This window comes from Phaenicophaeus curvirostris, chromosome 23 (genome assembly GCF_032191515.1).
Source record: "Phaenicophaeus curvirostris isolate KB17595 chromosome 23, BPBGC_Pcur_1.0, whole genome shotgun sequence".
NCBI lineage: Eukaryota > Metazoa > Chordata > Aves > Cuculiformes > Cuculidae > Phaenicophaeus > Phaenicophaeus curvirostris.
The window spans coordinates 7,341,531-7,368,038 of NC_091414.1; the positions used below are offsets into that span (position 1 = coordinate 7,341,531).

A 26,508-nucleotide genomic window follows, 5' to 3' on the forward strand; every position below is an offset into this window, starting at 1 on the left:
TAAAGAATTTTTTCCTAACGTCTAGCCTAAACCTCCCCTGGCGGAGCTTGAGGCCATTCCCTCTCGTCCTGTCCCCTGTCACTTGGAAGAAGAGGCCAGCACCCTCCTCTCTACAACCTCCTTTCAGGTAGCTGTAGAGAGCAATGAGGTCTCCCCTCAGCCTCCTCTTCTCCAGGCTAAACACCCCCAGCTCTCTCAGCCGTTCCTCATAAGGCCTGTTCTCCAGCCCCCTCACCAGCTTTGTTGCTCTTCTCTGGACTCGTTCCAGAGCCTCAACATCCTTCTTATGGTGAGGGGCCCAGAAATGAACACAGTATTCAAGGAGCGGTCTCACCAGTGCCGAGTACAGAGGGAGAACTCACTCTTGTGATTCCTCATCCGTCTTGTGTCCAGTTCTGGAGTCCTGAGCACAGCAAGGGCATGGAGCTGTTGGAGTGAGTCCAGAGGAGGACAGGGCTGGAGCATCTCCCATATCAGGACAGGCTGGGAGAGTTGGGATTGTTCAGTCTGGAGACGAGAAGACTCCGGGGAGACCTTAGAGCAGCTGCCAGTACTGATAAGGACTCCAGGAGAGCTAGGCAGGGGCTCCTGATCAGGGAGTGCAGGGATAGGATGAGGAGAGTGGTTTTCACCTGAAAGATGGGCGATTGAGGTGGGATCTTAGGAAGAAATATTTTTCTTTGATGTCAAGAGGGCCTGGCCCACGTTGCCCAGAGCAGTGGTGGCTGCCCCATCCCTGGAGGTGTTCAGGCCAGGCTGGATGGGGCTTGGAGCCCCTGATCCAGTGGGAGGTGTCCCTGGCCATGGCAAGGGTGGAACTGGATGGGCTTTGAGATCCCTTCCAACCCAAACCATTCCATGATTCTACAACTAATGGATCTGGACCTTCTGCCTACCAGCCCCGTTTTCACAGCAGTACCTGACCCAGGGGCACCCTATAGGGCTCAGACCCCTGAGTAACTCAGGGTCCAAGGCTACCTGTGTACTTAAGCACCTCATTACATGGCTGAACTAATCTTCAGTATCAGATGTCCCCCCCCTAAAGATCTGTGCTTGAACAGAGTGGCCACTCTTGTAACACATGCACCACGTCGCACCAGTTTTGCGGAGACACTAGGGAGGCTGTCAGGGGGGCTTTTGGATCAGAGGGGGCTAGTGTTGGGCTTTTATTAATGAAGTGCCTGGGGAGAGAGAGATGAACGTGGTGTAACCCTCCTGTGCCGTGCTGGGAGTTTCCATGCAGAGTAATTAAGCTGCCAATAGTGTGGTTTTTGAACAAGGGGTGCAACTCAGCCCCTCGGCAGAGGTGCCTGGTGCAATCCAAGAAGCTCTGGGGGCCCTAAGACACCTCCACAGGGCTGGAAGATGTGACACAGGATCTATGGGAAACCTGTGCCCTTCTGGCATGACAGATGGTGGCCAGGTGGGCTACCCCAGGGTGTCTCAGATGGCACTGGGTGATAGCAGCATGATGCTGCTAAGGGACACACCTGAATGCAGAGATACCTGATATGTATGAGTGTACACCCAGACCTCTCAAACCCACATGCATTGCAGACATCTGTCCCTCCGTGCCTCAGTTTCCCCAGCTGTGTTACGTGGCTACACTGCCTTGTAGTGATCAGATTGCACATGGAGACCCAGCCTTCACCCTCCAGCCCCTCTGCACTCTCTGTCCCACACTCCACTAAGCTTCTCTGCCAGGGGTGCCCAGCCGAACTCCAAGTAGCCCTTAGGCACTCAATCCCCTCTCTGCCTCCATTAACAGCAAGCCTTCTTTCTAAACAGAGGAGCTCCTGCCTCCAGCTGCTGGTACATGGTCTGTCTTTCACAGGTAGATTAAAGAGCCCTTTAGCTCCTGGAATTTCATCCCCGTGAAGGCACTTAGATACTGCAATCAAAACACTTCTCAGCCTGGCCACTGATAAGCCGAGTGGACAGGGCACCGCGTGCCTCACTCCAAAGCTTTCTCCTGCCCTCCAGCTGCACGTGGGGCTCATCTCAGTTCTTCTTTCAGTCCCAGCAATGGGCTTGCCTATGCTCTGTGGTGATGACTCCTCCACCATGCGCATTCTGTGCAGCTCATGGACCTCCCTGTCTCACCCATGCTTTACCAGTATTCACTTCTTTGGTCACATAAACGTGCTTCTTGCAGTTCTGTGTGGGACAAGGACTTCACAGCTAAAGGTACCACCACTCTCATTCCCCTTTACCTCAGGACAGTTCATGGCCTGCCTCATGCAGATGGGGAAACTGAGGCACAGGGAGACCAAAGCATACCCAGTAAGTTTATTGCAAAGCAGGGAAGAGCCTCTAGTTCCCCAGCTCCTTTGTGGAGTCAGGGCAAGCTGCTATCATCATGCTGATCTGGAAGGAGGTGGCCAGCCCACTCGAATCCTGCACCAAAGCCCTCAGGGCATCCCAGCAGGGGCATCTCCCCAGCTCTGAGCACAGAGGGACAGCAGCGAGGTCCCACTGACAGAGCAGAGGTGACTGAAGCAGGGTGAAGCTGTTTCTGGTGTCTCCATCCTTCACGGTCCAGACAGGATGGGTGGCAATGGGGAAAGCTGTCGTGCTCACACAGGGGCAGAAGCCAACTTGGGGGTCAGGAAGGGGAGCAGAACCAGGGCAAGGTCATCCTGGGGCTGCAACCAGCCGTGATGAGGAGTTCCTGGGGTCAGGAAAGGGCAAACTCAGCACAAACAAGGAGAGCTGGGACTTCCCTACCAGTCAGCTTAACTCCAATTCCCTGCAAAGCACTGGAACAATTAATCACACGAGCTGTTGCAAGACTGTGATAGATAACGAGGAAATGAGTAACAACCAGCCTGAGTTTGTCAGGAGCAGAGAGTGTCACACAATCTCATTTCCTCATACAGCGGAGCAGCAGGCCCAGCAGCGGGGGAAGCAGGAGGTGTCACTTATCCAGAGATACACAAGGATTTTGACAAGGTTTCTCAAGATGTTCTCCCAAGCAAGTTCTGTAAACGTAGATGGGAGAGAAATCAGACTTCAGGCAGCATGATGTGTTCGAGAAGCTCTGCATGAGATGCACAAGCTCTTCACCTGAGTTGTCTGGGGGATGGAAGGGTCCTCCTGGCTCTGGTATGATTTTCTCTTCATTAGCAGCCTGGGAATGAGACAGGGAAGGGGCCACATCAAAGCAAACCCAGAAGTGAGCTGAAACAGGACAGCATGGCCAAGCATTTCTTGGGGTTTGCATGCAGGATCACAGCCAGTGAGGGGCACCAGCTCAGCCCCAGGCTCTGCTGGGGAAGTCATCGGCTTTGGGAGCCACGTGTCAGGCAAACATTGACCTAAATGGACACAGCCCAAAGAAGGATGAAGGGATGACGATGCCGTGGGAAGCTGATGGACCAGGGGGTCTTGATCCAGCCTTGAATACCATGTTCAGTTTTAGGGCCCTCAGTACAAGAAGGACAATGAGCTGCTGGAGCACATCTGGAGAAGGGGAACGGAGCTGGGGAACCCAGGGGTTCTGCGTGAGGCTGAAGGAACTGGGATTGTTTAACCTGGAGAAGAGGAGGCTGAGGGAAGACCTCATCACTGTCTACAACTCTCTGAAGGGAGGTTGTAACAAGGTGGGTACTGGTGTCTTGTTCCAAGTAACAAGCCCAAGAACAAGAGGAAAAGGTCTCAAGTTGCACCAGGGGAGGTTTAGGTTGGACATTAGGAAAGATTTCGTTACTGACAGAGTGGTAAAGCACTGGCAGACACTCCCCAGGGCAGTGGTGGAGTCAAAAATCACGTAGACGTGGAACTCTGGGACATAGAATCATAGAATAACCAGGTTGGAAGAGACCCACCGGATCATCGAGTCCAACCATTCCTATCAAACACTAAACCATGCCCCTTAGCACCTCGTCCACCCGTGCCTTAAACACCTCCAGGGAAGGTGAATCAACCACCTCCCTGGGCAGCCTGTTCCAGTGCCCAATGACCCTTTCTGTGAAAATTTTTTTCCTAATGTGCATGGTTCAGCAGGCACAGGGGTGTTGGGCTGATGGTTGGATTGGATGAGCTTAGAGGTCTTTTGCAACCTTAATGAATCTGTGATTCTATTGTTCCTATTGAGAGAGGCTACTTAAGCAGCTACTCTAGGGACTACCTCTGATCTCTCTGCACTCAGAAGCACCCGCCAGCCCTGCCACTGGCACTCCTGGGTACCTCAGCCTGGACACTGGTGGCTTTGTCTTTTCCTGACATGGAGAGGCCAGATCCACCCCTGCATAACAGCCGGAGAGCAAACACTTAGGCAGCAACTGCTGCTTAAAGCAGGGCTGCCATGCAGACCTCCAGCCACTCCTAAACAGCATCTTTCTCCGCCTGAACACCTTCATTTGTAAGCTGTGGGTGCATGAGGCAGAAACGAGTGCACCCGTATGCCACTGTAGTGTTACAAGTGCTGGGCTTTCAGCTCTTCTGCAGAGAAAACAAGACAGTTTAGAAACTTAAATGTGTGTTTGCTCATTGCACCAATGAGCAAAACGTTTGAACATGGATTTCATGGAGGAGGTAGAGACTCAGAGGCTGGGGAGCATCCATCCCTGCCAGCTGCAAACCCAGCAGAGGCACAGGCGCTGATGGAGGTTGTCTCAGGCTGAATGAGGGGATGCTGGCCAGTCCTGGGAGGAGAGCAGCGGCTGCTGCACAGGGCTGGGAGGAGGCAGCTGCCCCACAGCCCTTCCATCCCAACAGGGCTAAGGAAGCAGAGCTCCTCCACAGCTCCTCATTCCCTCCCCTGTCTGCTCCGAGGCCATTAGGGCTCTGCGGGAGGGCAGCCATCACCCACCTTGTCAGATACATTTCAGTGCCTCTCTTCCTCCTCGTTCCGGTGAAGGGTGCCTGGCACGCAGCCGCATGATTGACTCTAAATATAAGAAGGCAAAACAACCGAAGGCCACCCATGGAAAGCCGTGTGCCAGCTCCTGACAGCACGCACGTCCTCCTCCCGGCTCATCAGCCCGGCTGACATGACACTTCTCTTTCTCTGTCAGCTGGAGGAAGTCAGCTCACTGAGGTCCCCGACTGGGATGCAAACGAGTTTGTGCCACCCCAGGCTGCTGCTTCGCAGATGAGCATCTTGCTTCCAAGGTGCGGTGAAGGGGAGCATGGCCCCCCGAGGAGAGTGTGCACCAGCACCTCGGCATTTGATGAGTGGTTGGGTATGTTTCACCTTGGATGGAGACATGAAAATGTGTGCTGCTGTCACACAAGAGGGAGAAGGAATGATGTGAGATGAGGGAATGTGGGTATCTATCTCCTATATGAGCACCCCAGGAGCTGCAGCCTGACAGGAAGAAACACGCTCAGGGAAGTGGTGAAGTCCCCATCCCTGGAGGTGTTTAAAAGATGGGCAGATGAGGTGCTCAGGATTGGTTTGGTAGTGGACAGGTACGGTTGGACTTGATGAGCTCAAAGTTCTTTTCCAACCAAATGTTTCTACGATGGGAGGGAAGCTTGTAGGGATCCTCAGCTTTGGTGATGCTGGAGCCTGAAGCATGGGGACAGGGAATCAGTGGGAATTCAGGAGATATTGACAGATGGAAACCCACCTGCTGCTGGAAAGGAAGATCATCCAAAGCCATGGGGTGACCTTAACTCTGCCCTGGGCCATTGTGGCACAGCCGTGGTTACGTGGCTGGTTGCCTGTAGACTAGGATGATGCTCACAGTGGCAGAGGCCACAGGGGAGCCGCAGGGGCCAGGTAGTCGTAACGATAGCATGTCTGTGCCCTGTCATTGCCTGCACGTAAGTGTCCCCACTGGGCCCAGACATGGTGGGTTTCACAGAGAAGAGAGAAACAGAAGCTGATGAGCATCTCTGATCTCACATCTGCTGATACCAACAACCCTCGGACAGCAAAGTGCTGCTGCCTGGTCACCTCACTCAGCAGACACAGAGGACTCAAACGTACATGCTGGACACAGCAGCAGGGTTTTGGCCCTGGGGACATCCCTGACCTCCCCAATAAGCCCCTCTTCTTGCAGAATGCTGGAGCAACTGAGGTTTGTGGGGTGGCTTTGGAGAAGCTGAGTTCCTGTTATCTCACTCAGGCAAGGATGAGTATAGAGGATCCAACTAGAGCAGGACACGGGCAATATTACTAAGTGAGGAAGAGCTTCTTCAGGAACAAGGAGGACCCATACCTGCTGTCTGCAGAGAGAAGTTCTTACTTTGGCTGCAGGTTCTTCTGGACGGTTGTCCCTGGCCACCCCATGGATCTGGCCAGCGCAGGACTCAATGGGACTTTATGTGCCATGGGCAGATTCTTATCCTTATCCCAAGCACTTGGAGATTAGAGTGTAGAAATAATGGTAGAGCAGTTACTGTGAGGAGATACTTAACAGATCCCACCAGGCAGAGACCTGTGTGTCCTGTTTGTACCCTCAGCCTGGTGCAAATGAGAGAGCAATTATTTAGATTTGAAGGAAGGTTGGATGTGCTGGAGCAGGGTCAGCAGCTTCTCCATTCTTTATTCTGCTCCTATATCAGCCATGCCATGGGGTTATCAAGCAGGGGGTGACTATCTTGAAGGGTCCCTGAGGTGCAGTAATGACCCTCTGAAGACACAGAGAAAACAACCAGCATCTTCAATGCTGTCAGAGCAAGGAGCACTCCCCTCAGATAACATTACCTGAGGCCAAGAGCTTGCACAGGCTTCTCTGCACAGTCAAAGAGTGAGAAGCATTTTGGACCCACCATCCTCACATCACTTGAGCAAATAAGAGGAGTGTGTCCATGGGGAACCAGAACTTGACCAACAAGAGAGGTCCTTGCTGAGGAAGGTGTTCAGTGATCTCCTGAGTTAGAGTTTTATCTGGAAAACTCTTGGCAGATCAGCTGGAGTTTCCAGCAGGTTGGAGTTGGATTGGGAACTACAGGAGCACAACCCAGCACCAGGCACCACTGGACTGCTCTGCTTGCTGCTCTGCACACCCATGTCCAGCTTGTCCTCTTCCTGCTAACACCTGAGACTCAGATGGCACTTGATGGAGAGGAGAATGACCAGTTCTACAGAAAAAGTCATTTCTGAGCTGCTGAAATATGGGAGATTGAGTGAACTCTCTGAGAAGTCTCATTGGCTTTGGCTTGTAGGGGTTTATTTCCTCACTTGTGTGTGTTTATGCAGCAAATGTGAATGCAAGCAGGCATTTAGAGATAAAACTGGTGTTACTAATAATGATTATGATAATGCTGCCACCAAGAATAACTGTGCAAACACTGACACAGGGAGGTCAGGAGATGCTGGGTTCTAACAAACACGTGTGCTTGGAGAGCTGCAGCCGACCAATGGGTTCAGGCTGGGGCTGGCTGTGGTCCTGGGGATCCACGCACACCTAGCACAGCCATCCAATAATCCCAGCACTGATGCAAGGCTGGGAACTGGCAGAAATTGTGTCAGCATCCCTGGAAGTCTCTGGGATGGATTAGGGCCATGAAGTTTATCCAAGAGCTGGAGCACCTCCCGTACAAGGACGGGCTGAGTTGAGATTGTTTGGCCTGGAGAAGAGAAGGCTGTAGGGAGACCTTAAAGCAGCTTCCAGTACTGAAAGGGGCTCCAGGAAAGCTGGGGAGGGGCTCTTGATCAGGGAGGGCAGGGATAGGATGAGGCAGAACAGTTTTCAGCTGCAAAAGGGGAGATTGAGATGAGATCTTAGGAGGAAATATTTTGCTGTGAGGGTGGAGAGGCCCTGTCCCAGGTTGCCCAGAGCAGGGGTGGCTGCCCCATCCCTGGAGGTGTTCCAGGCCAGGTGGGATGGGGCTTGGAGCCCCTGATCCAGTGGGAGGTGTCCCTGCCCATGGAAGAGGTTGGAACTGGATGGGCTTTGAGGTCCTTTTCAACCCAAACCTTTCCATGATTCCAGGATTTCAGGTTCTTGGCACATGTTCTGAAGTGGAGATCACCATGAAGGCAGGAGTTGTGCTTGGTCAGTCCTGGCTGCAAGGGGCTTTGTTGCAGGGATGGGTGAGTGTGTGTGTGTGTGTGTGCACCGATAGGGGCAAAGTGGGGTATCAGGCCATTTCTCTTCCTGGAAATAAACCTGCCCTGTCACTCCCCATGTCGGGTGACTGCCTGACCGATCTGCAGTTGTTTCCCTTCTATTTCTGTCTTATCTTTGTCAGCAAGCTCTGTCCTCTCCTGTTGAATTCTGGTTCTCCATGGACACACTATTCTTGTTTACTGGGATGGCATGAGGGTGGTGGGTCTATAGCACTTTGCAGTCCTTGACTCTTCACAGAAAGGGTTCTCAAACTGTAGCAGAGGCTGCCCAGGGAGGTGACTGAGTCCCCATCCCCAGAGGGATTTAAAAGATGGGCAGATGAGGTGCTCAAGGATCTGGTTTAGTAGTAGACAGGTCCAGTTGAACTCAATGATCTCAAAGGTCTTTTCCAGCCTAGGGACTCTGTATGATTCTATATATGAAAACTCAGTGCAGGAGATGGAGTTTTACCATCTCCTCGGAGCAACTGCGCTTTTCGGTTTCTTCCAAGACTCACACCAGGGCCTCCTCTCTGCATGTGTGGTCCCTTGGACTGCGGAGCGCTCATAAATAAATAAGGGGAAAAGTTCTTAATCTTCATTCGAAAGCTCCTGGTATCACAATGCTGCGGCACAAAAGCCATCTTATTAGCCCCAAGTGCAAAATGCTGCCTTTTCTTGCAGAAGCTCATTAATTGCAGGTCACCATTCAACAAGAAAGATGAGGCACTTGAGTTCTTCAGGCTCTCATTAGCCACAGAGCTGAACAGTATGTGTGAAATTAACAGTCACCTGAGTACCTCTATAATTTCATAATTATTAGGCCTAATGGGTTAGTCTCTGCCAAATGGATTTAACTCCTTCTTCCCCAAAGCGGGGAACCGCACGAGATGCCAAGGTTGGCGTCTTTCATCGGTTTGAGAACCATTTCACAGCTTTCTTGGGGAAATAATAATAAGAAGGGGAACTTTCCAGGATCATGTACTGTTTGCATTTTTTAACATATGTTTAGCTTTTAATTATTCATATCCAGTGCGCCAAGGAAGCCGATAGCCTGCATCCCGGCGAGTGGGTGAAAGAGCTTTCTCTGCAAAGGGATTTTAATTGGTTTTAAAATGTGTTCCACGTGTGTGTTTATATTTGCCTCTGCGTGTGAGAGTTGAGCCTTTGGTTTTTCTTCTCCTTGATGATTACATTACATTATTTCCCGTCTCTTACATTTTTATTTATCTTAGGCTTAAAAAGCAAAATCAGAGCTGAGATTTCTGTCTCTGCTTTTGAACTCAAGGATCTTGGAAATGGCACTGCCTTTTAATGGGGATTTTCTCCTACTTGAAACCAGCTCAGACAAGAAGCTGGAGGGGAAAGCTGCCTCTCACCTCCAAGTAGCTAATTGTTTTCCTTGCCTTTTGTCTCGTATTCAGAGTGTGGGTGCCTCGTGCCAGGTGGAATATGCACAGCACAACCACCCCCAGTTTGGAGCTCTCTAATCTGGGGAGTTCCATCCCCTCGGTCACCACACTGTACCCTGCGAGGGATGCACCAGGCAGCCCTCTCTACCCCCACAACGTGGAGAAACAGCCCCTTCCCTCACTGGCACTGCCCACACTGCTGAGCATGTCCCTCTCCCGTGCTATCATCCTTGCAAAGACTGGATCCAGGCAGAAGGTCGCTACTCAGACCAGCCCCAAGCACGCAGCACGTTTGGGACCTGTGAATTAAAGCTGCTTCTTTAAGACATCTCTACACTCACTCCAGCATGGGTCATGCTGGGAATCAACGAATCAGAGAATGGGTTTGGCTTGAAGGGACCTCAAAGCCCATCCAGTTTCAATCCCTGCCATGAGCACGGACACCTCCCACTGGATCAGGGGCTCCAAGCCACATCCAAACTGGCCTTGAACACCTCCAGGGATGGGGCAGCCACTCCTGCTGTGGGCAATCTGGGCCAGGGCCTCCCAAACCTCACAGCAAAGCATTTCTTCCTAAGATCTCATCTCAATCTCTCCTCTCAGCGATCAAAACCTTTCCCCCTCATCCCATCCCTGCACTCCCTGATCAAGAGGCCCTCTCCAGCTTTCCTGGAGCCCCTTTCAGCACTGGATGCTGCTCTAAGGTCTCCCCAGAGCCTTCTCTTCTCCGGCCTGAACAACCCCAACTCTCTCAGTCTGTCATTGCACGGGATGCACTCCATCCCTTGGATCATCTCTGTGGCCTCCTCTGGACCCGCTCCAACAGATTCATGTCCTGAGGACTCTAGAACTGACGTAAGGCTTCAGGTGAGGTCTCATTGGAGCAGAGTAAGGAGGCATAGAGAATGCTGTGGTCTTCTCCAAGACCCAGGTTATAATCCACTTTTCCACTGCTTTCAGCCTCGATGGGACCCTTGGCAGTGATGTGAGAACACAACTACGTGAGACAAGGAGACAAGGTTGAGCTGGTCCTGCCATTTCTCACTGTGTGGCTGAAGATGATGGTAGAAATAGTGAAGAACTCTGGCTTGAAGGGACCCATCCAACAGGGTCCAGCATGCTGCAGGATTAAACCCTGAGAGCTCTTGTTCATGAGTCTTTGTGGCCCAAATGTTTGGACTCGATGATCCAATGGGTCTTTTCCAACCTGGTAATTCTATGATTCTATGAAATGACTGCAAATGTGTTAACAGAAGAGAGCCGAGACCCATGAGGAGTGACTGTCCATGGGCCAGCTCTGTGTGCATATCTCCCCTTCTCTAAAGGTTTTTCCAGTGTCACCCCAAAGCAATGCGAGATGTCATAGCATCCACCCCCTGCCTGGAGAAGGGCTGCACCAGCTCCAAGCTCTGCCCAACCCCAGCCCACAGCCCCCTGGCTCTTTTATTCTGTCACATTTTAGAAGTCATGAGGGTTTTTTGACTGACACTGCCCTGCTACGTGTTTCATTGTGAAAAGGCTAAGGAAAAGGGGCTTGGGGTTTGAATTCCAGGACTGCACTGAGGGTGAGCAGTTGGTAGGACCACACAATATCTGGGACACAGCAAGTTCATGGGGTGCCTCAGGGCTGGGAACCCCGTTGCTGGGTTGCTCACAGCAGCAGCAGGGGAGAACCCAAGGATGCTGATCTCCAGTGGGTTTCACAGGACGCTTTTTGAGAAGGGAACCAGCTGGGATACCTGCAGGCCATTGGAAAAGAGACTCTGGGAGCCAGAGGCTTGGATGGACACCAGCATCAGAGCCTGTGAGCTAATACCTTCCTGGCGGCATTCAATTCCCTGTGCTGCCTGTGCTGGGAGATCAAGGCTGGGAGGAGGGAGGGTCTTGCTTTACTTAGGTGCTGGAGAAATGTCTTCTTCGATGATATTTCACCTTACCTCTCCTTGCCACATCTGTCAACTTCTGCTAATTACTGAGTTTGCTATCACCCTCCGCACTGATGTGAAGGGTAGGAAAAAGAGAAAAAGGAGGTTAAGGGATTCTACAATTATAAATGATGTCTGGCAGGCTAAGGTACCATATAATGCATTATAAGCACTTAAAAAGCTAACCCATTCTGTCTTCTTTCTTTGGCATAAATAATGGCTTTTTTATGAATAAATCATGCAGCCAAGGTCTCTGAAAATAGCAGGAACCTGGAGCAGAATGTCTCCATCCTCATTTTTGCTAGGACAGCAGAGAAGTCAGCAATCCACTCCATCACCGTTGATAAACCAGGGCGAGCGCAACTCCCAGTAATGAAATAGGGAGATAAAGTTTCGGGAGGGCGAGCAGGGCAGGGGGATATTTCTGCCAAAGCACCAATTGCACCCAGGCTCCAAATGAAACATAATGGACTCGGAGGAGATAAGCATTTTTTTCTGCCCCATGAATAAAGCAAGACCTCATAACTCATAGACAGGCAAAGCTGCCAGCAACTTAAAAGTGCTTCCTTCTGCTTCTGGTTTGTGTTTCCTTTTAATGAAGCTCCTCCAAAGCCGAGGGGGGGCTTAGAAGTGGGGCTGGAAGAATGCCCTGCTTTTGCGTGTGTGGAGCCGGACTCGCCGCGGGCGGTGGGGAGGGCTGGGGGGTGGTGGGAGCCACCCACACCTCGGCACAAAGGGCTCGCAGCTGCGCTACGTGCGGGAGAGGCTGCCTGGCAGAGAGGGAGGTCTGCCTGCCCCTGCCTGCGCTCCGAGGTGAGGGTTCGAGGGGGGCACAGGGCCTCTGCTCAGCCCTCACACCTCCTGCACCCTGCTTTGCACCCTCCTGCTTAGTCTCTCCTCTCTGGGGAAGGAGACACCCAACTGGCCCACTTGCAAAGGCTCCATCCTGGCTCCCTGGTCTGGCAGGAGATGTCTCGCTCCAGCCACCCAAAGGGTGGAGATTTGGAGGATGCCTTGGAGTGCACACATGGTCTAAGCATCACAGGTCAGACTCCACATCCCAGCCCTCGGTGCTGGGCTCTGCTGGATGCCGGTTTTCCCCTCCAAGTACTCTGGCTTGTGAGAATCCTGTGAGGAAAATCTCATCCTGTAAAAGTACTTCTCCAGAGGTTGCAGGGGTAGGAGCCCCTGTGCGTACTTATCATAGAATTCTCAATATAAGAAGGATATGGAGCTGTAGGAACAGGTCCAGAGGAAGCTACAAAGATGATCAGAGGGCTGGAGCACCTCCTGTATGAGGACAGGCTGAGAGAGTCGGAGTTGTTCAGCCTGGAGAAGAGAAAGCTCCAAGGGAACCTTATAGCAACTTTACAGGACTAGGGGCAATGGGTATAAACTGGAGAGGGGCAGATTTAGACTAGACGCAAGGAGGAATTTCTTCACTATGAGAGTGATGAGGCACTGGAAAAGGTTGCCCAGTGAGGTTGTGGCTGCCCCATCCCTGGAGGTGTTCAAGGCCAGGTTGGATGGGCCTTGGGCAGCCTGATCCAGTGGGAGGTGTTCTTGCCCACGGCAGGGAGGTTGAAACTGCATGATCTTTAAGGTTCTTATCAACAGAAACTATTCTATGATTCTATGCATCATTGAGGTTGGAATTCACATCCACCCTAGACACTCCATGGATCTCCTGCAGGATGGAGGTTGCAGACCAGATCCAGACACTCAGCCCACAATCACCTGCTCACCAACAAGTCATACCTGTCAAGATTTGTGAAGCACTTTTCAGCCTCCGGGCCTTCCACGTCTATACTACATGTATACTACAGGCTACTCAATAAAGGAGAGCCAACTGATGAAGTTTTCTTCATCCAGCTACAGGAGGCTTCACGCTCACGAGATCTCATCCTACTCAGGGACTTCAACCACCCTGACATATGCTGAAAAAATAGCACGGCAAGCTGTAGGAAATCCAGGAGACTCCCGGAGTGCGTTGAAGTCACTTCTTTGATCCAGTGAGAGGTGTCCCTGCCCATGGCAGGGGGGTTGGAACTGGATGATCTTTAAGGTTCTTTCCAACCCAAACCATTCTATGATTCTATGATGTCTTCATCATCTTCTGACCTGCAGCACCAGATGCCAGAGACCAAATAGTTCATGATGTGTTCCTGTACAGAGGGACTCTCCATCACTGCTCATGCCCCATGCCCAAAGGAAAGCCGCACTGGGCTGAGGGCACCACCCCCAGAATGCTGGATGGAATCATGACACTGAGTGTCACCCCTCAGGTCACACTCAGATGGGAGCAGTCCTTTTTCCTCAGTGGGCCAGATTCACTGCAGCCTTACTTTTCTGGGGCCAAGGGACAGACTTACAGTTGAGTTCTTTCCATACACAAGCAGACCCGATCCACCTCCATCAAGATGGGCTGGAGCTCAAGGTGGAGATGAGATTTGCATTTACAGCAAGTTTAGCATCTGCCAGGTGTAGCACAGTGGCATGGGCTGTGCTCCAGAGCAGCAAATTGGAAACAAATATCCAGCGGTGACAGGAGCAAGGGTGTCTGCTACCAGAGAGCTCTGCCTTGACAAGCTGGTTGTGGCCCCAGAGTTTCAGAGAACCACGGAATCATGGAATTGTTTGGATTGGAAGGGACCCCAAAGCCCATCCAGTTCCACTCCCTGCCATGGACACAACTCCCACTGGATCAGGGGCTCCAAGCCCCATCCAACCTGGCCTTGAACCCCTCCAGGGATGGGGCAGCCACCCCTGCTCTGGGCAACCTGCACCAGGGCCTCCCCACCCTCACAGGAAAATATTTTTTCCTGAGACCTCATCTCAATCTCCCCTCTTTCAGATGAAAACCATTCTCCCTCATCCTGTCCCTGCCCTCCCTGGTCAAGAGCCCCTCCACAGCTTTCCTGGAGCCCCTTTCAGTACTGGAAGCTGCTCTAAGGTCTCCCCAGTGCCTTCTCTTCTCCAGGCTGAACAACCCCAACTCTCTCAGCCTGTCCTTGTACGGGAGGTGCTCCAGCTCTTGGATAAACTTCATAGCCCTAATCCATCCCAGAGACTTCCAGGGATGCTGACACAATTTCAGATCATCTCCATGGCCTCCTCTGGACTCACTCCAACAGCTCCATGTCCTTCCTGTGCTGATGACCCCAGGTACGATTTTTTGGGTCCCATCCCAGGGTGCTGGGAGGGTTGGAATGAGGATGCAGTGAGCATCGCCCATGCTGGGCTCAGCAGTCCTGCCCAGGCAGGGCTCTTTGCAGCTCTGCACCAAACCCCCCACAGCGGCGGCAGCACAGGGCAGGCAGGAAGGCCAGGAGCCCGCAGACTCACTGGCTGTTAATCAGCTCACCGCAAGCCCTGAAACCCTGCTCCTGGGGCCGGGGGTTGAATTATGGTTCAAGAGGAGCTGCAGGGCGCGGGATCTCCAGAGCTGGCCGGGAGCTGCGGGGACCAGGGTTGTGCTTGGGTGCAGAGGTCACATCTGTGCAGCTCCCAGCAGCCTGGAAAGGCAGAAATCCAGCCTGTCCTTCGATGAGGATTAAGTGTAGATGGTGGGGAAAACAGAGCAGGAAAAAGCTGGGGGGAGAGGGAAGGGAGGTGACCAAGGGGAATGGCTGTAAGTCTAGGGGAAACGGCTATTGGAGAGGGGAAGATTTAGACTGGAGGAGGAATGGGGAGACACTTGAACAGGTTGCCCAGAGCAGTGGTGGCTTCCCCATCCCTGGAGGCGTTCAAGGCCAGGTTGGATGGGGCTTGGAGCCCCTGATCCAGTGGGAGGTGTCCCTGCTCATGGCAGGGGTGGAACTGGATGGGCTTTGAGGTCCCTTCCAACTCAAATAATTCCATGACCCTATGATTCTATGAAAAAAACCAGTTAGTGAAGTGGTCAGGGCTGTATTGGGCAGGGCGAAATGCTGGGGCCCTGCTGCAGAGCAAACCCCTGTGCCAGCACTCTGCTGCACCGCCCCTTGGAAGGAGCTTTGGAAGGCAGCACTACACCTTTGCATACCCAGGGACACATGTGGGTCCCTCTGTGGTCTCTGAAGACCTGGCCTCTAGGGACATTTTGGGCTTTGATCCACTGTGACAGCCTCCCCAAGGGTGATCATAGAATCACTTGTTGGGAAAAGATCTTTGAGAACATCAAGCCCAACCATAACCATCCACTACAAAGAGGGTAAACAGCAGCTCCCCGTGCATTCACTTACCTGTGCATGCATACCCTGCTCAAAAGACCTCTGTCCAGTTATTCTGGGGGCCAAGGTCAGTGAGATGTTGTCACAGCCCCAAAGCCACCTCTGTGTCTATCACACACGCAGTCACCAGCACCTCAGTGCCAGTGGGCTCCAGTGGGAGTTTGATTCATTTTGAGCTGTGTCCTACTGTGGCTGCTCAGCAAAACCCCCTCAGGGGGCTGTGAGGTGCAACACAGCTGATGTGAAAGAGTCTGGGCTGCATACGTGTGAGTGCAGGTTCACCCACACCCTGTGAGAAGCGTGAACCCCTCCTCCTGCAGCCTCCCCAGGGCAAAAGCCTTTGCACAACCTGTGCTCCCACAATGTGCCTTGCACGTCCCACCAAACCTTCATGCACACCCCCACACACGCACCTGTCCTGCACTCGCAGGCTATGGACAGAAGCTCTTCTATTTTTCCTGAGTTCCCTGGTGCGTTCCCAGAAGATCCTTCCCCCTCTCCCCATGCTTTTGCTGCAGAGAAGTTAAGGTTTCCTGGGGTCATCACAAACAGGATCATAGAATCATGGAATGGTTTGCGTTGGAAGGGACCTCAAAGCCCACCCAGTTCCACACCCTGCCATGGGCAGGGACACCTCCCACTGGATCAGGGGCTCCAAGCCCCATCCAACCTGGCCTTGAACCCCTCCAGGGATGGGGCAGCCACCACTGCTCTGGGCAACCTGGGCCAGGGCCTCCCCACCCTCATCATGAAGAATTTCTTCCTAATGTCTAATCTAAATCTTCTCCCTTCCAATTTAAAGCCACTCCCCCTCATCCTATCACTCCAGACCCCTGTAAAAAGTCCCTCCCTAGCTTTCTTGGAGTCCCTTTCAGTATTGGAAGCTGCTCTAAGGTCTTCCTAGATCCTTCTCTTCTCAAGGCTGGACAGCCTCAACTCTCTCAGCCTGGCCTCATAAAAGAGGTGTTCTAGTCCTCAGATCATCTTCATGTCCTCCTCTGGACCTGTTCCAAAAGTTCCATCTCCTTCTTATGTTGGGGATTCTGGAGCTGGACACAGGACTCCATGCGGGTGGGGTGGCTATTCCCTCCTTCTCCTCCAGGTCTCCCAGCCTGCACACGCAGGTTACAGGCACCACATCCCATCTGAGAAGGCTCAGCAGAGGATGCCGAGCAGGAAGAACGTCCCATTGCCCTCGTGCTGTCTCATCCATCCTGCCTGTGCCTGCAGCCCCCAGGCCAGGTGGTTGCTTTGATTCCTTGGGCTTAATTCAGCAAAAGCAGCTTGTGATGTTCCTCCTCCTCCCTGGGGTGGGCTGCTCATTTTTGCCCCACAAGACAATGCCCTCTTTCAAAAACAAAGAAATTATAAAGTACATATGAACATATGGTAACATATATTCTAGGCTGCCTATGTGGCCAATTTTCTGTATGTTACCATATGGTGCTGCGTATTTAGCAAAAATATAACTTGACTGTTTCTCTTTCCATATGGGGATTCTTTTGCCTTAATTAATAACATTGAGCAAAAACTCTTTCTAAGGTTTCCAAGATTTCTGCAAGGGAATATCTTATGACAGACACATGCTCCTCAAGGCTTTCCTCCTTATTTGTCTCTAGCCTTCTGTCCTCATCCTCTTCCGCGTGCTCCAACGGTGTCTGGGGATGCATCTGGCATGGCGGGGAGGGGGATGCTGCACCCCAGCTTGGCTCTCATCCTCCCAGCACTCATGGAACCTCCGTCCCTTTTCCAGAACCTGACCTTCAGCTCCAGGGATGAAGTAGCGATGCACCTGCAGGCTGGATCCCTCCAGCTCATCCAGGAGCTTTCAGGAGCTGAGTTAATGAAATACAGGGGCAGGGGGGAAGCTGCTGGTGCAACAGAGAGAGCATTCGTGGCCACTGCGGTCTTCAAAGTAGTGGAAAGCAGCACACATGCAGCTCTCCAATTAACCTTCTCAGGTGCCAGCTATCTCATCGAATAGTAAAATATGTCAAAGTATCATCCCAGGACAAGCCTGCAGCCTATGGCAGTGAGGTGAAACCAGCCCTGGCTCTGTCGAGGTGGGATGGGGTGGGAAGGGTCAGAGGTGCAGCCTCAGCTGCTGGATACCCTCCTGCTTTACCTGTCAGAGCCTGTAAAAGAATACAAATCCCTGTGAAGCTCCAGATGTGCACCTATGCCCCACAGGGACACCCCTGACTCACAGGCAGCAGGCAGAGCAGATCTGGTGTGGGAGAGCAAGGGCAGCAGGAGAGATGCTGGATTTCCACCTCTCCCCATTCCCTGGGTCTTTGGGGGGTGGGGGGTAGGGAGATGCTGCTCTCTCTTTCCTCCCCCTGCACACTCTGAGGTGTGGGAAGGGACACAGGCAGCGCATGGGATGGCTCAGCTTTGCTGTAGGGCTGGCAGGATGAGCCCGTGCCTTCTGCTCAGCAGCAGCATGTTCCAGCCTGGCTCCCCATGGGGCTGCCCTTGTTCCACGTCCCACCAGCATGGAGATACCTGGTGATGCTTTGCTAGTCTCAGCCCTCCTTGGCTCCCAAGCTCTCTTTCCTCCTCTGTGCATCTGGGATGGGTCAGGGCAGCGGTGCCTTGCAGCTGGGTGTGAAGGTGCTGAGTGCTTGGCTTCCCCTGCCCTTCACTGAGTGCAACCAGGGCAGCCTCGGTGAAAACCTTTTTGGGTGCAGAATCAAGACATCGGGATTAATTTAACCAGGACCTCCTCGCTGGGCTGCCTTGGTCCCTCTGGATCCCCACATCCCAGAGCTCCCCATGTCAGAACGTTTCTCTCCTGAGGAGAGCAACAGGGAATCTACTAAACCCCCTCTGCCCCTATCCAGCTTAATTCCCTATCCTGCTCCTCCCCATCACCACTTGCCTTCCTGCATCCCTCCTCGCAGCTCTGCATGAATGCTCAAGGGTCCAAACATCTCCTGCTCCTTCAGAAGATGCCCTCTCTGGGATGTTCTGGGCATCCTTTGGAGGACAGGGCTTGGGCAGCACTCCGTGGTGGAGTCTCCATCCCTGGAGGGGTTCAAAAACCATGTAGAAGTAGCACTTTGGGACATGGTTTAGCAGACACGGTGGCATTGAGCTGATGGTTGGGATTAGCTTAGAGGTCTTTTTCAACCTTAATGATTCTGTGGTGCAAAGCACGTGGGAATCGCCAGGGCCTTGGGAGAAAAGTGAAGGTTGGCCTCGTATTTCAAAAGTGGAAGCAGGACGACGTGGGTAATTACAAGTCTGTCAGCCTGACATTGATCCCAAGCAAAATAATGCAATGGCTGATATGGAATGAAATGAATAAAGAATCAGAAAGGGTGATATAATTAATGCCAATCAACAGGGATTTATGGAAAATAGATCCTGTCAAACTGCCTTGACGTCTTTCTTGCTGTTGTTTTGGGTTTCTTTTTTTCTCTTTAAATCCAGGATTACCCAGCGAGAGAGAGGGGTTTGCTGAGGACACGTAGAACAGCAACCGGTCACCTGGTGCCATGTGATGTTTTCTTACAAAACTAGGAAAATTCAACCCCCTCTGTGGGGCGGTTTGGGGCTGGAGATGTCATGGGCTTGGCTGCACAGCAGCAGCCACAAAGTGCTGTGGCAGGGCTCTGCAGGGGAGTCTTCTCCTGGCAGATGCCACCAGCGATGGGGAGGATCTGCTGGGATGCTCAAGGTCAGGTTGGATGTGGCTCAGAGCAACCTGATCGAGTTGAAGATGTCTCTGCTCAGTGCAAGAGGGTTGGACTGAATGTTCTGTAGAGATCCCTTCTGACCCAAATCATTCGAGGATTCTACGGTATCTGTGTCCCAGCAGTGTCCACTATGAGGAGGGAGGTCCTGCTAGGAAGACACCTGTGGGTCTGGGGGTGACACTGGGGAAGAGATTTGTAGAGCACTTTGCACCCAGCTGCTGCGGAAAGGACAAGGAACACCAGTGGAAACGGGCAATGAGAATAAAAGCTACGTTTTCTCTGTGTTATGCTCCAGAGTTGTTCCACCATGTCTTGTGCTGGATGGTGTAAAATCTGGGGAGGGATCCTGGAGGAAACAGCTGGAGCATGAAGAGCCTTCTTTTGGTAAAAGTCCTTCCTGGCTTCACTCCAATGAGGCAGAAGCCTGAATGGTACAGACAACACAGAGGAGTGAGACGCTCTGTGGCCCCCTTTGCCTCCTGGCTCCACAATCTAGGAAACCTGTATGATCCACCCACCTCTGTGCTGTGTGCTAAGGTGGTCCCTGCTCCTCCAGACCCCATTGCAGCCGCTGTATCCTCCTCTGCCTTGCAGTGGTAGCTCATGCAATGGTATTCAAGTCCAAAACCCCTCCCTGGTATCTTCTACTCCGGCCCTGATTGCACCAGCCTCGGTTCTGCCTCATGCTGGTTGGACTTGATGATCCAATGGGTCTCTTCCAACCTGATGATTCTATGATTATATGCTCCTACAAAATGCTGAGCTAATCCTAGTGTGGAGCCGACCCCTCATCTGCTGGCTCGCTGTGACCTCTAAGGCTTTGCCAGCCCATTAACCTCTGACATTGCTGCCAGCAGAGATTCTGTGTTGCGTTGCAAGTTTCCTTGCAGCAAGGTGTGTATGGCTTCATGTCAAGTACAAATCCTCATGGAAACTCACAAGAAGAACCAGGATCCTGGTGTCCTCCTCCAGATAACATCTTGGTTGTGCTCCTCTGCCCCTTTGAGCCCCATGGGATGGCTGAGGTGACTTCCTGGTGGGCTTTGGAGCTTGCCATGGCATGTTGAGGCTGTTCCCACCTCTTTCCTGGCTAGAACTCAACTGGCACATCCCATCCCAGCCACCCTCCTGCTCCCCAGGAGCTCAGCCACCAAAGAGGGACCTCTCTGCTCCCTCCAGCCTGAAAGCATCCCTTCTTCAGCCCCAAAATGTGAACTTGTTGGCCCTGTGGCAGCTCCCAGCACAGGGCGCACAGCACCATGCCAGGTTCCCCTGTGCCCCTTGACAGGATGGTGCCCTCCTGCACCCAGTCAGGTTCACTGCTGGGTCAGGTGCTGAAACCCATCTTCCGCTGAGCCACAGCAATTAGATTCTGCACTAATTGAGTTTTCTGATAGGGAAATCTTTAGCAGTTGAACTCTTCCTTCTCCTTTCATCATTTTGTTGAGGTCTGACTGTAGGGACCACCTTACAGGGATGTGCCAGGCCTTTGCGAGCCCCTCCAAGACATGATCACCCTGCTTCACTAACAACTTCTCCAAGTTATCAAAAGGGGATGGTCCTGCTCTGCTTTCCACTGGTACAACCTCACCTTGAGCACTGGGTGCAGTTCTACGTGCCGCAGGGTAAGAGAGGAAGCCAAAAGTGGAGCAGCTGAAGTCCCCGGGTCTGTTAATCCCAGAAAAGAGGAGACTGAGGGGAGACCTCATTGTGCTCTGTGGCTTCCTCACAAGGGGAAGAGGAGCAGGCACTGAGCTCTTCTCTCTGGAATGGAGGGCATGGCAGGAACCTGTGCCAGGGGAGGGTTAGGTTGGACATTAGGAGAAGGTTCTTCCCCCAAGGGTGGTGGAGCCCTGGAACAGCTCCCAGGGAAGCAGTCACAGCCTGACAATATTCCAGCAGCATTTGGCCAACGCCCTCAGCCCCACAGTGAGAATGTTGGGGTGTCCTGGGCAGGGACAGGAGTTGGACTCAATGGTCCTTGTGGGTCTCTTCCAGCTCAGGACATTCTATGATTCTCTGAAAAGACCACCAGTGATCAAGAACTGGGTACCTCGAGCCTCCTTGCCAGGGCTCCCTATGCCTGCATTTCACTACATGGCAGTGACATGGAGACAACGCCAGACTCAGAAGAGCAGAAAGATACTTCACCTGCAACACCAGCGAGTGAAGGTGGCTGAACTGGTCCCAGTTCAGGAGGTGTCCCAGTTCAGGAGGTTTCTCTGCTCATGGCAAGGAGTTGGAACTGGATGAGCTTTGAGGTCCCTTCCAACGCAAACCATTCCATGATTCTATGAACTCAGGCTCACACAAGCATTGAAAGGCAGCAGCCCCGCCTTGTAATATTTAAAACGATTTTATTCATGAAAATATGCTGTACAATGCACTATACACAGTTCTTTACATTGCCACATACACAAACTCTAATAGCACGATCAAGAAAGTTACCATTGCCTACGATAGATGCGTGGTGAGAGATGACGCCTGTCAGAGACCCTCCCCCCCAGTCTGTACAGTTATAAATACGAGGGAAAGGATGGACCGCAAACCGCCCGACAAAGGAAACCGGTGGGGCCCCCTCAACGCCGTCTCCTCGCTCCGGGCAGGGCTGGGTGGGAGCAGGGCTGGGAGCAGAGGACAATCCTTCTCCCCAAGGGCTGTCCCTGTAGGGTTGAGGGGAGCAGGAGGGAGTGGGGGGGGATGGAGTGGGGAGGCTGAAGCCGAGCAAGGTGGGTCTGAGGTGAGCTGGGGTGTCTGTTTCCCAAAAGAGAACCCAGAACCTTGAACACAAACACAGGTGAAGAAAGCCCTGGTTTCCCCTTCTCTGTGCTCACAGTGGTGGGAGCTTTGGGAGGAGATCAGCCCTGACACCCCCGTGTCACCACCACTGCCCCACCCAGCACCCCCCGATCCCTCATCTCCCCTCCGTCACGGCGGGGCCAGCCCGTCTCGCCTCCCCCTCCAGCCACCCCCCGTTTTCCCGGGGTCCCAGCCACTTTGGGGCGTCTCGGTGCCCGCCTGCCGCTGCCTGCCGTCCCTCGCACCGCACGACGACTGTACACATGACGCTTACCAACACGACTCCACCGCACACACGACAACCCCACGGTCACGAACCACAAAGACAGCTTCGCAATGGGACGTGATGCCCGGGGTGGAGGGGGATGCCCGGGGGCACCACGCAGCGGGGCAGGGGACGCGAGCAGGGCGGGGAGGGGGACAAGGAGGAGGCTTTGCCCTTAGTGCTGGTGCGGCTTCCCCTCCGTGACAATGGTCTGCCCAGATCTGCGACACCAAAGAGGGTTTTTGAGGGGTTCCCTGTGCCTGAGCACCCCATCTGCAGATATCCCTGCCTGGCGTGCTGCTGGATGCGTGTCTGGATGCCTGGAAGAGCCACCGTCCCTTCCCTTTCTCCGTGCTTGGGGCGTTGAGCTCCCCTTTCTCCCGTGGCTGCTCTCCCTGTCTCTCCTCGCTCGCAGCCCCTGTGCAGAGCTGGGGTGCTGGGTATTAAATAAAATAACCATTTGCAATCAGTTTCCAATGATTTAAATACACCCGTAAGGAGAGGTGGGGTATAAAATGAATGCAGTAATGATCCTGACCAAAGAATAATCTTTTTTTTTAAAAAAAAAAAGCATTCAAGAAAGATTATATATAATAGAATATATTAAATTCTGTACATGATCAAATAATGTAAACATAATTAATTAACCTGTGAGAATGTCTTGTAGAGACTCTAGCCAGGGCAAAGGTGAAAGGTAGCATAAGGGGCTCCTCTGTCACGCTTCACCGCGGACACACGGGTCAGGAGAGGAGCAGGAGGTGCCCACCCTGGGGCCCCATCCTGCCCTGGCTCCAAGCACCACGCGTCCCCTGTGGCTCCACGGGACCCAGTGCCTGTACGGTGCTGGAGGAGGTGGTGCTGAAGCAAGAAGGGAAGATCTGGGCTGGGAAAAGGGGCTGCTTGAGTGGACTGACCCTTGCTGCAACCCAGGGGTAGGGGACTTAGAGATAGTCAGTGGTGCGCAGAAGGAAGATGTGCTGTGCAGAGCAGCACAGAGCAGCAGCTCCCACAGTCTCCTCCCAGCCCTGCGATCTCCTCTGGACCAGCTGCCCATCAGTCCGCCTGGCTGCCCCACTCCAAAATCCCGCAGCAGGGAGCTGTGCAGGGTGGCAGAGGGTCCCTGGCTTACCCCTGCCCTTGTCCGAGCTGTGCAGGACGGCAGAGGGTCCAGGGCAGCTGTAGCTCCCAACACATGCTGGGACCACACGTGAATCGTGATCCCCATCCCCACAGAACTCAAGCCCGTGGCAGGTGAGTGCACCAGGCTGAGTCCTCTTACTGCCACCCCTCCAGACCAGCTGTCCTGTCATCTTGGGGACAGGCAGCGATCCTCTAGGTCATGCATGCTGGCTGCTCCTGAAGTCACTCCTGAAACCACTTGCAGCCCCCCAGGAGCTCCACGGCCCCAGCTGTGAACAGGGCAGCACCTCCCTGAGCTCTGCACGCCGGGGAAGCAGCGTGTGTCATCCCTGACCACCGCATCCCTCCCCTCTTCACACGCACATCCCCTGCTTGAGGACACCCCCCATTATCCAACACCCAACACTGTGGACAGGCCAAGATGAGATGTGCGATGGGCACAGTCCTCAGCATCGCCCACAGCCTCTCTCCTCCTCTCCCTAAGCTCGACTTAAACTTCCTTCTGATGCAAAACCTTAATGGCAAAAGAGTGCATGAAATCAAATAAATACAGCTCCCTCCCCAACCCTGTGAGGTCCCCAGGAGCCTCCAGCACGGGGGACCCAGGCAGCAGGACTTCTCATGCAGATGCATGTGCACACCCGCTCCAGGTAGAGTGACTGTGGCACTCCCAGGCACCTGTGGGCACGTGGGCTGCTGAGATGCTGTCCCCAGGGCTGCACGTTGCATCTCTCCATCACCAACCCCACTTGGTAAGAAAACCCACCTGGACTCACGCAAAGAGACCTGCAATGGAGATGGCTTGGGCATGTGGGATTGGCAGAGCTCCAACCTCCACCAGGATTTAGGGGGACCAAGTCTGCCCTTGCCCTGGGCACGGTCTCCATTCCTGATACTTCTACTCAGAGGACTCATTTCCTGAGGTGTCTCAGAGCAAAGGGTCCCTTTCCAGTAAGGGATGCCCAGCAGGGGATTCCCACACCACCAGCCGTCACCACTCTGTCACCCAGCCCAAGGACAAATCAAACCAGCACCGTCACAGCAGGGCACTGGGACTGTCTGGAAAGGCTTTCCCTTCCCACTATCCCCCGAACCCGCCTGGCTCCGGCTCCCTCTCCCACCAGAGGATGCTGCTGGGAGGACCCAGCAGATCGGGCACACCTGGGGGCTGAGGGCCCTACCCCGTCACAGTAGTTGACCCTACGGTTTGTGTTTCATGTTTGACCTCAAGCTCAGACCGATGGCTCTGGCCCATCTTAACAAACAAAGGCAGAAGAGAAAGGAAAAAAAAAAAAAGTTAGTCTCAATGTTCCCCTCGTGGCTTCAATGTTCCCCTGGGGTGGGCGTCACCCGGGCACCCAGCTCTGGTTCGTGGGCTGCGGACCCCCGGGCAGCGCGGGCATGTTGAGCCCGTTCTGCGGTGGGAGAGCAGAGTCGAAGTTGAAGTCCATCTCGTCACTGTCCATAAAGTCATTCAGGATGATGGACTCCACGTCGCACTCCAAGCTCCCGTTGAACATGTCCAGGTCCAGGTCTGCTGGGAACCTGTCTTGGCCCAACACGGGGGGGTGGACGGCCCCCGGGTAGGGGCCCTGCAGCGAATCCAGCAAGCTCATGTGTGCCCCTTGGTTATTAGCGTAGGAATGCAGGTGCCCGTGGTGCGGCATGGCTGTCATGCTGCACGTGTCACTGGGCAAGCTCATAAGGCTGACAGGATTAGCTAAGGCACTGGTGTTGACCGCAGGGTGGTGACCGGCTGGTGACGGGTGGTACAAAGCGTTGCTCTTCATGAGAGAGCCTGAGTGGGACGCGTAGGAGGATAAACCCTGCTCCCCGTTCCCGCAGAGCAGCGGGTTGTGTCTGTGGCCACGGGCCGGCACCATGGGGCTGGCCTGGGGCAGGGGCAGGTCCCCGGGGACCATGCTCTCCTTGTGCGCGTAGGAGATGGAGGAGAGCAGGTCCTGCAGCGAGGCGTTCCTGTAGGAGCTGACGGGTGAGAAGGTGGCTTGCTTGTTCTCCTGGATGGTCTGCATGGGCAGGCGACGCATGAGGCTCATGGCCGGCTGGCTGTAGATAGTCCCGCAGTAGGTGTTGGTGGAAGCCCCCATGCTGGAGCACTTGGAGTTGAACGTGAAACTGGAGCTCCGCTGCCGCAGGGCGGCCGGGGGGAGCTGCTGCGAAGGGCTCATGGTGTAGCTGTCCTGCAGGTCCTCCAGCATGCTCTCCCCGAGGCTCTCGTTCAGGCTGATGGTGCCCGTCAGGTCGGTCAGCCGGGGCAGCTCCACGGAGCAGCGAGCGTTGAGGGAAGGAGACATGGTGCTGGAGGGGCTGGGGTACATCAGCGGAGAGGAGGGGGTTCCGTCATCCTCCTCTAGCTCGTCCGGCTCATGGTTGGACATGATGGGAGACAGGCGTCCGCTCAGCGTGCTGGTCGTGGAGTTGGCCCGTGTCCTGAAGTCCGCCCAGGCGTCGTATTCGTCGCTGGTGTGGGATGCGGGGCTCTCTGACCACTTGGCTTGCTGGGAGGAAGGGCTGTCCTCCCCACGCTCCTGCGTCACCTGCAGCTGCTTCTTCTTGCTGGCCTTGCCCTTGATCCGCAGGAATTTGCTGTTGTTGTCCATCGAGACTGCTCGCCGGCGGGGCGTCTTCCCCGTCTTGCCCCCCTCGGGGTTCAGCATCCACCAGGAGCTCTTGCCGGTGCCCTCGTTCTGCACGCGGATGAAGCGGGTGTGCAGCGAGAGGTTGTGCCGGATGGAGTTCTGAGGAGACAGCAAAGACAGAAGGGATGGTCAGCAGCCACCACAGGCAGGAGAAGGATGACAGCGCGACTGGGTGGGTACAGGGCATCACAGGGGACCTGGACTCCATCACCTGGGGCACAGCTAGAGGGGTTGGGGCTCAGAAGGCTCAGCTGGTGGGTCTCTCCCACAGCACTGCAGGGCATTTTGGCTCCAGGAGCCCAAGGGTCATGGCCTTCTGCTGCATCTATCAGCTACCTGTCGTTAGCGCAATTACTGTCACAGCAGGGACTCATTAGCCTGTGCCCCAGG

At 53.8% G+C, this 26,508-nt stretch overlaps 1 protein-coding gene across 1 annotated transcript in view; it reads right to left on the bottom strand.

Moving 5' to 3' along the window:
- Positions 1-22,152: 22,152 nt before the first annotated feature.
- FOXO6 (forkhead box O6) overlaps positions 22,153-26,508 on the bottom strand; it is a 43,877-nt gene continuing 39,521 nt past the window's right edge. The window contains exon 2 of the mRNA XM_069875251.1: positions 22,153-26,217. Within this exon, the coding sequence (XP_069731352.1) occupies positions 24,805-26,217 (1,413 nt within the window). The 3' untranslated portion in view covers positions 22,153-24,804. The remainder of the gene's footprint in view (positions 26,218-26,508) is intronic.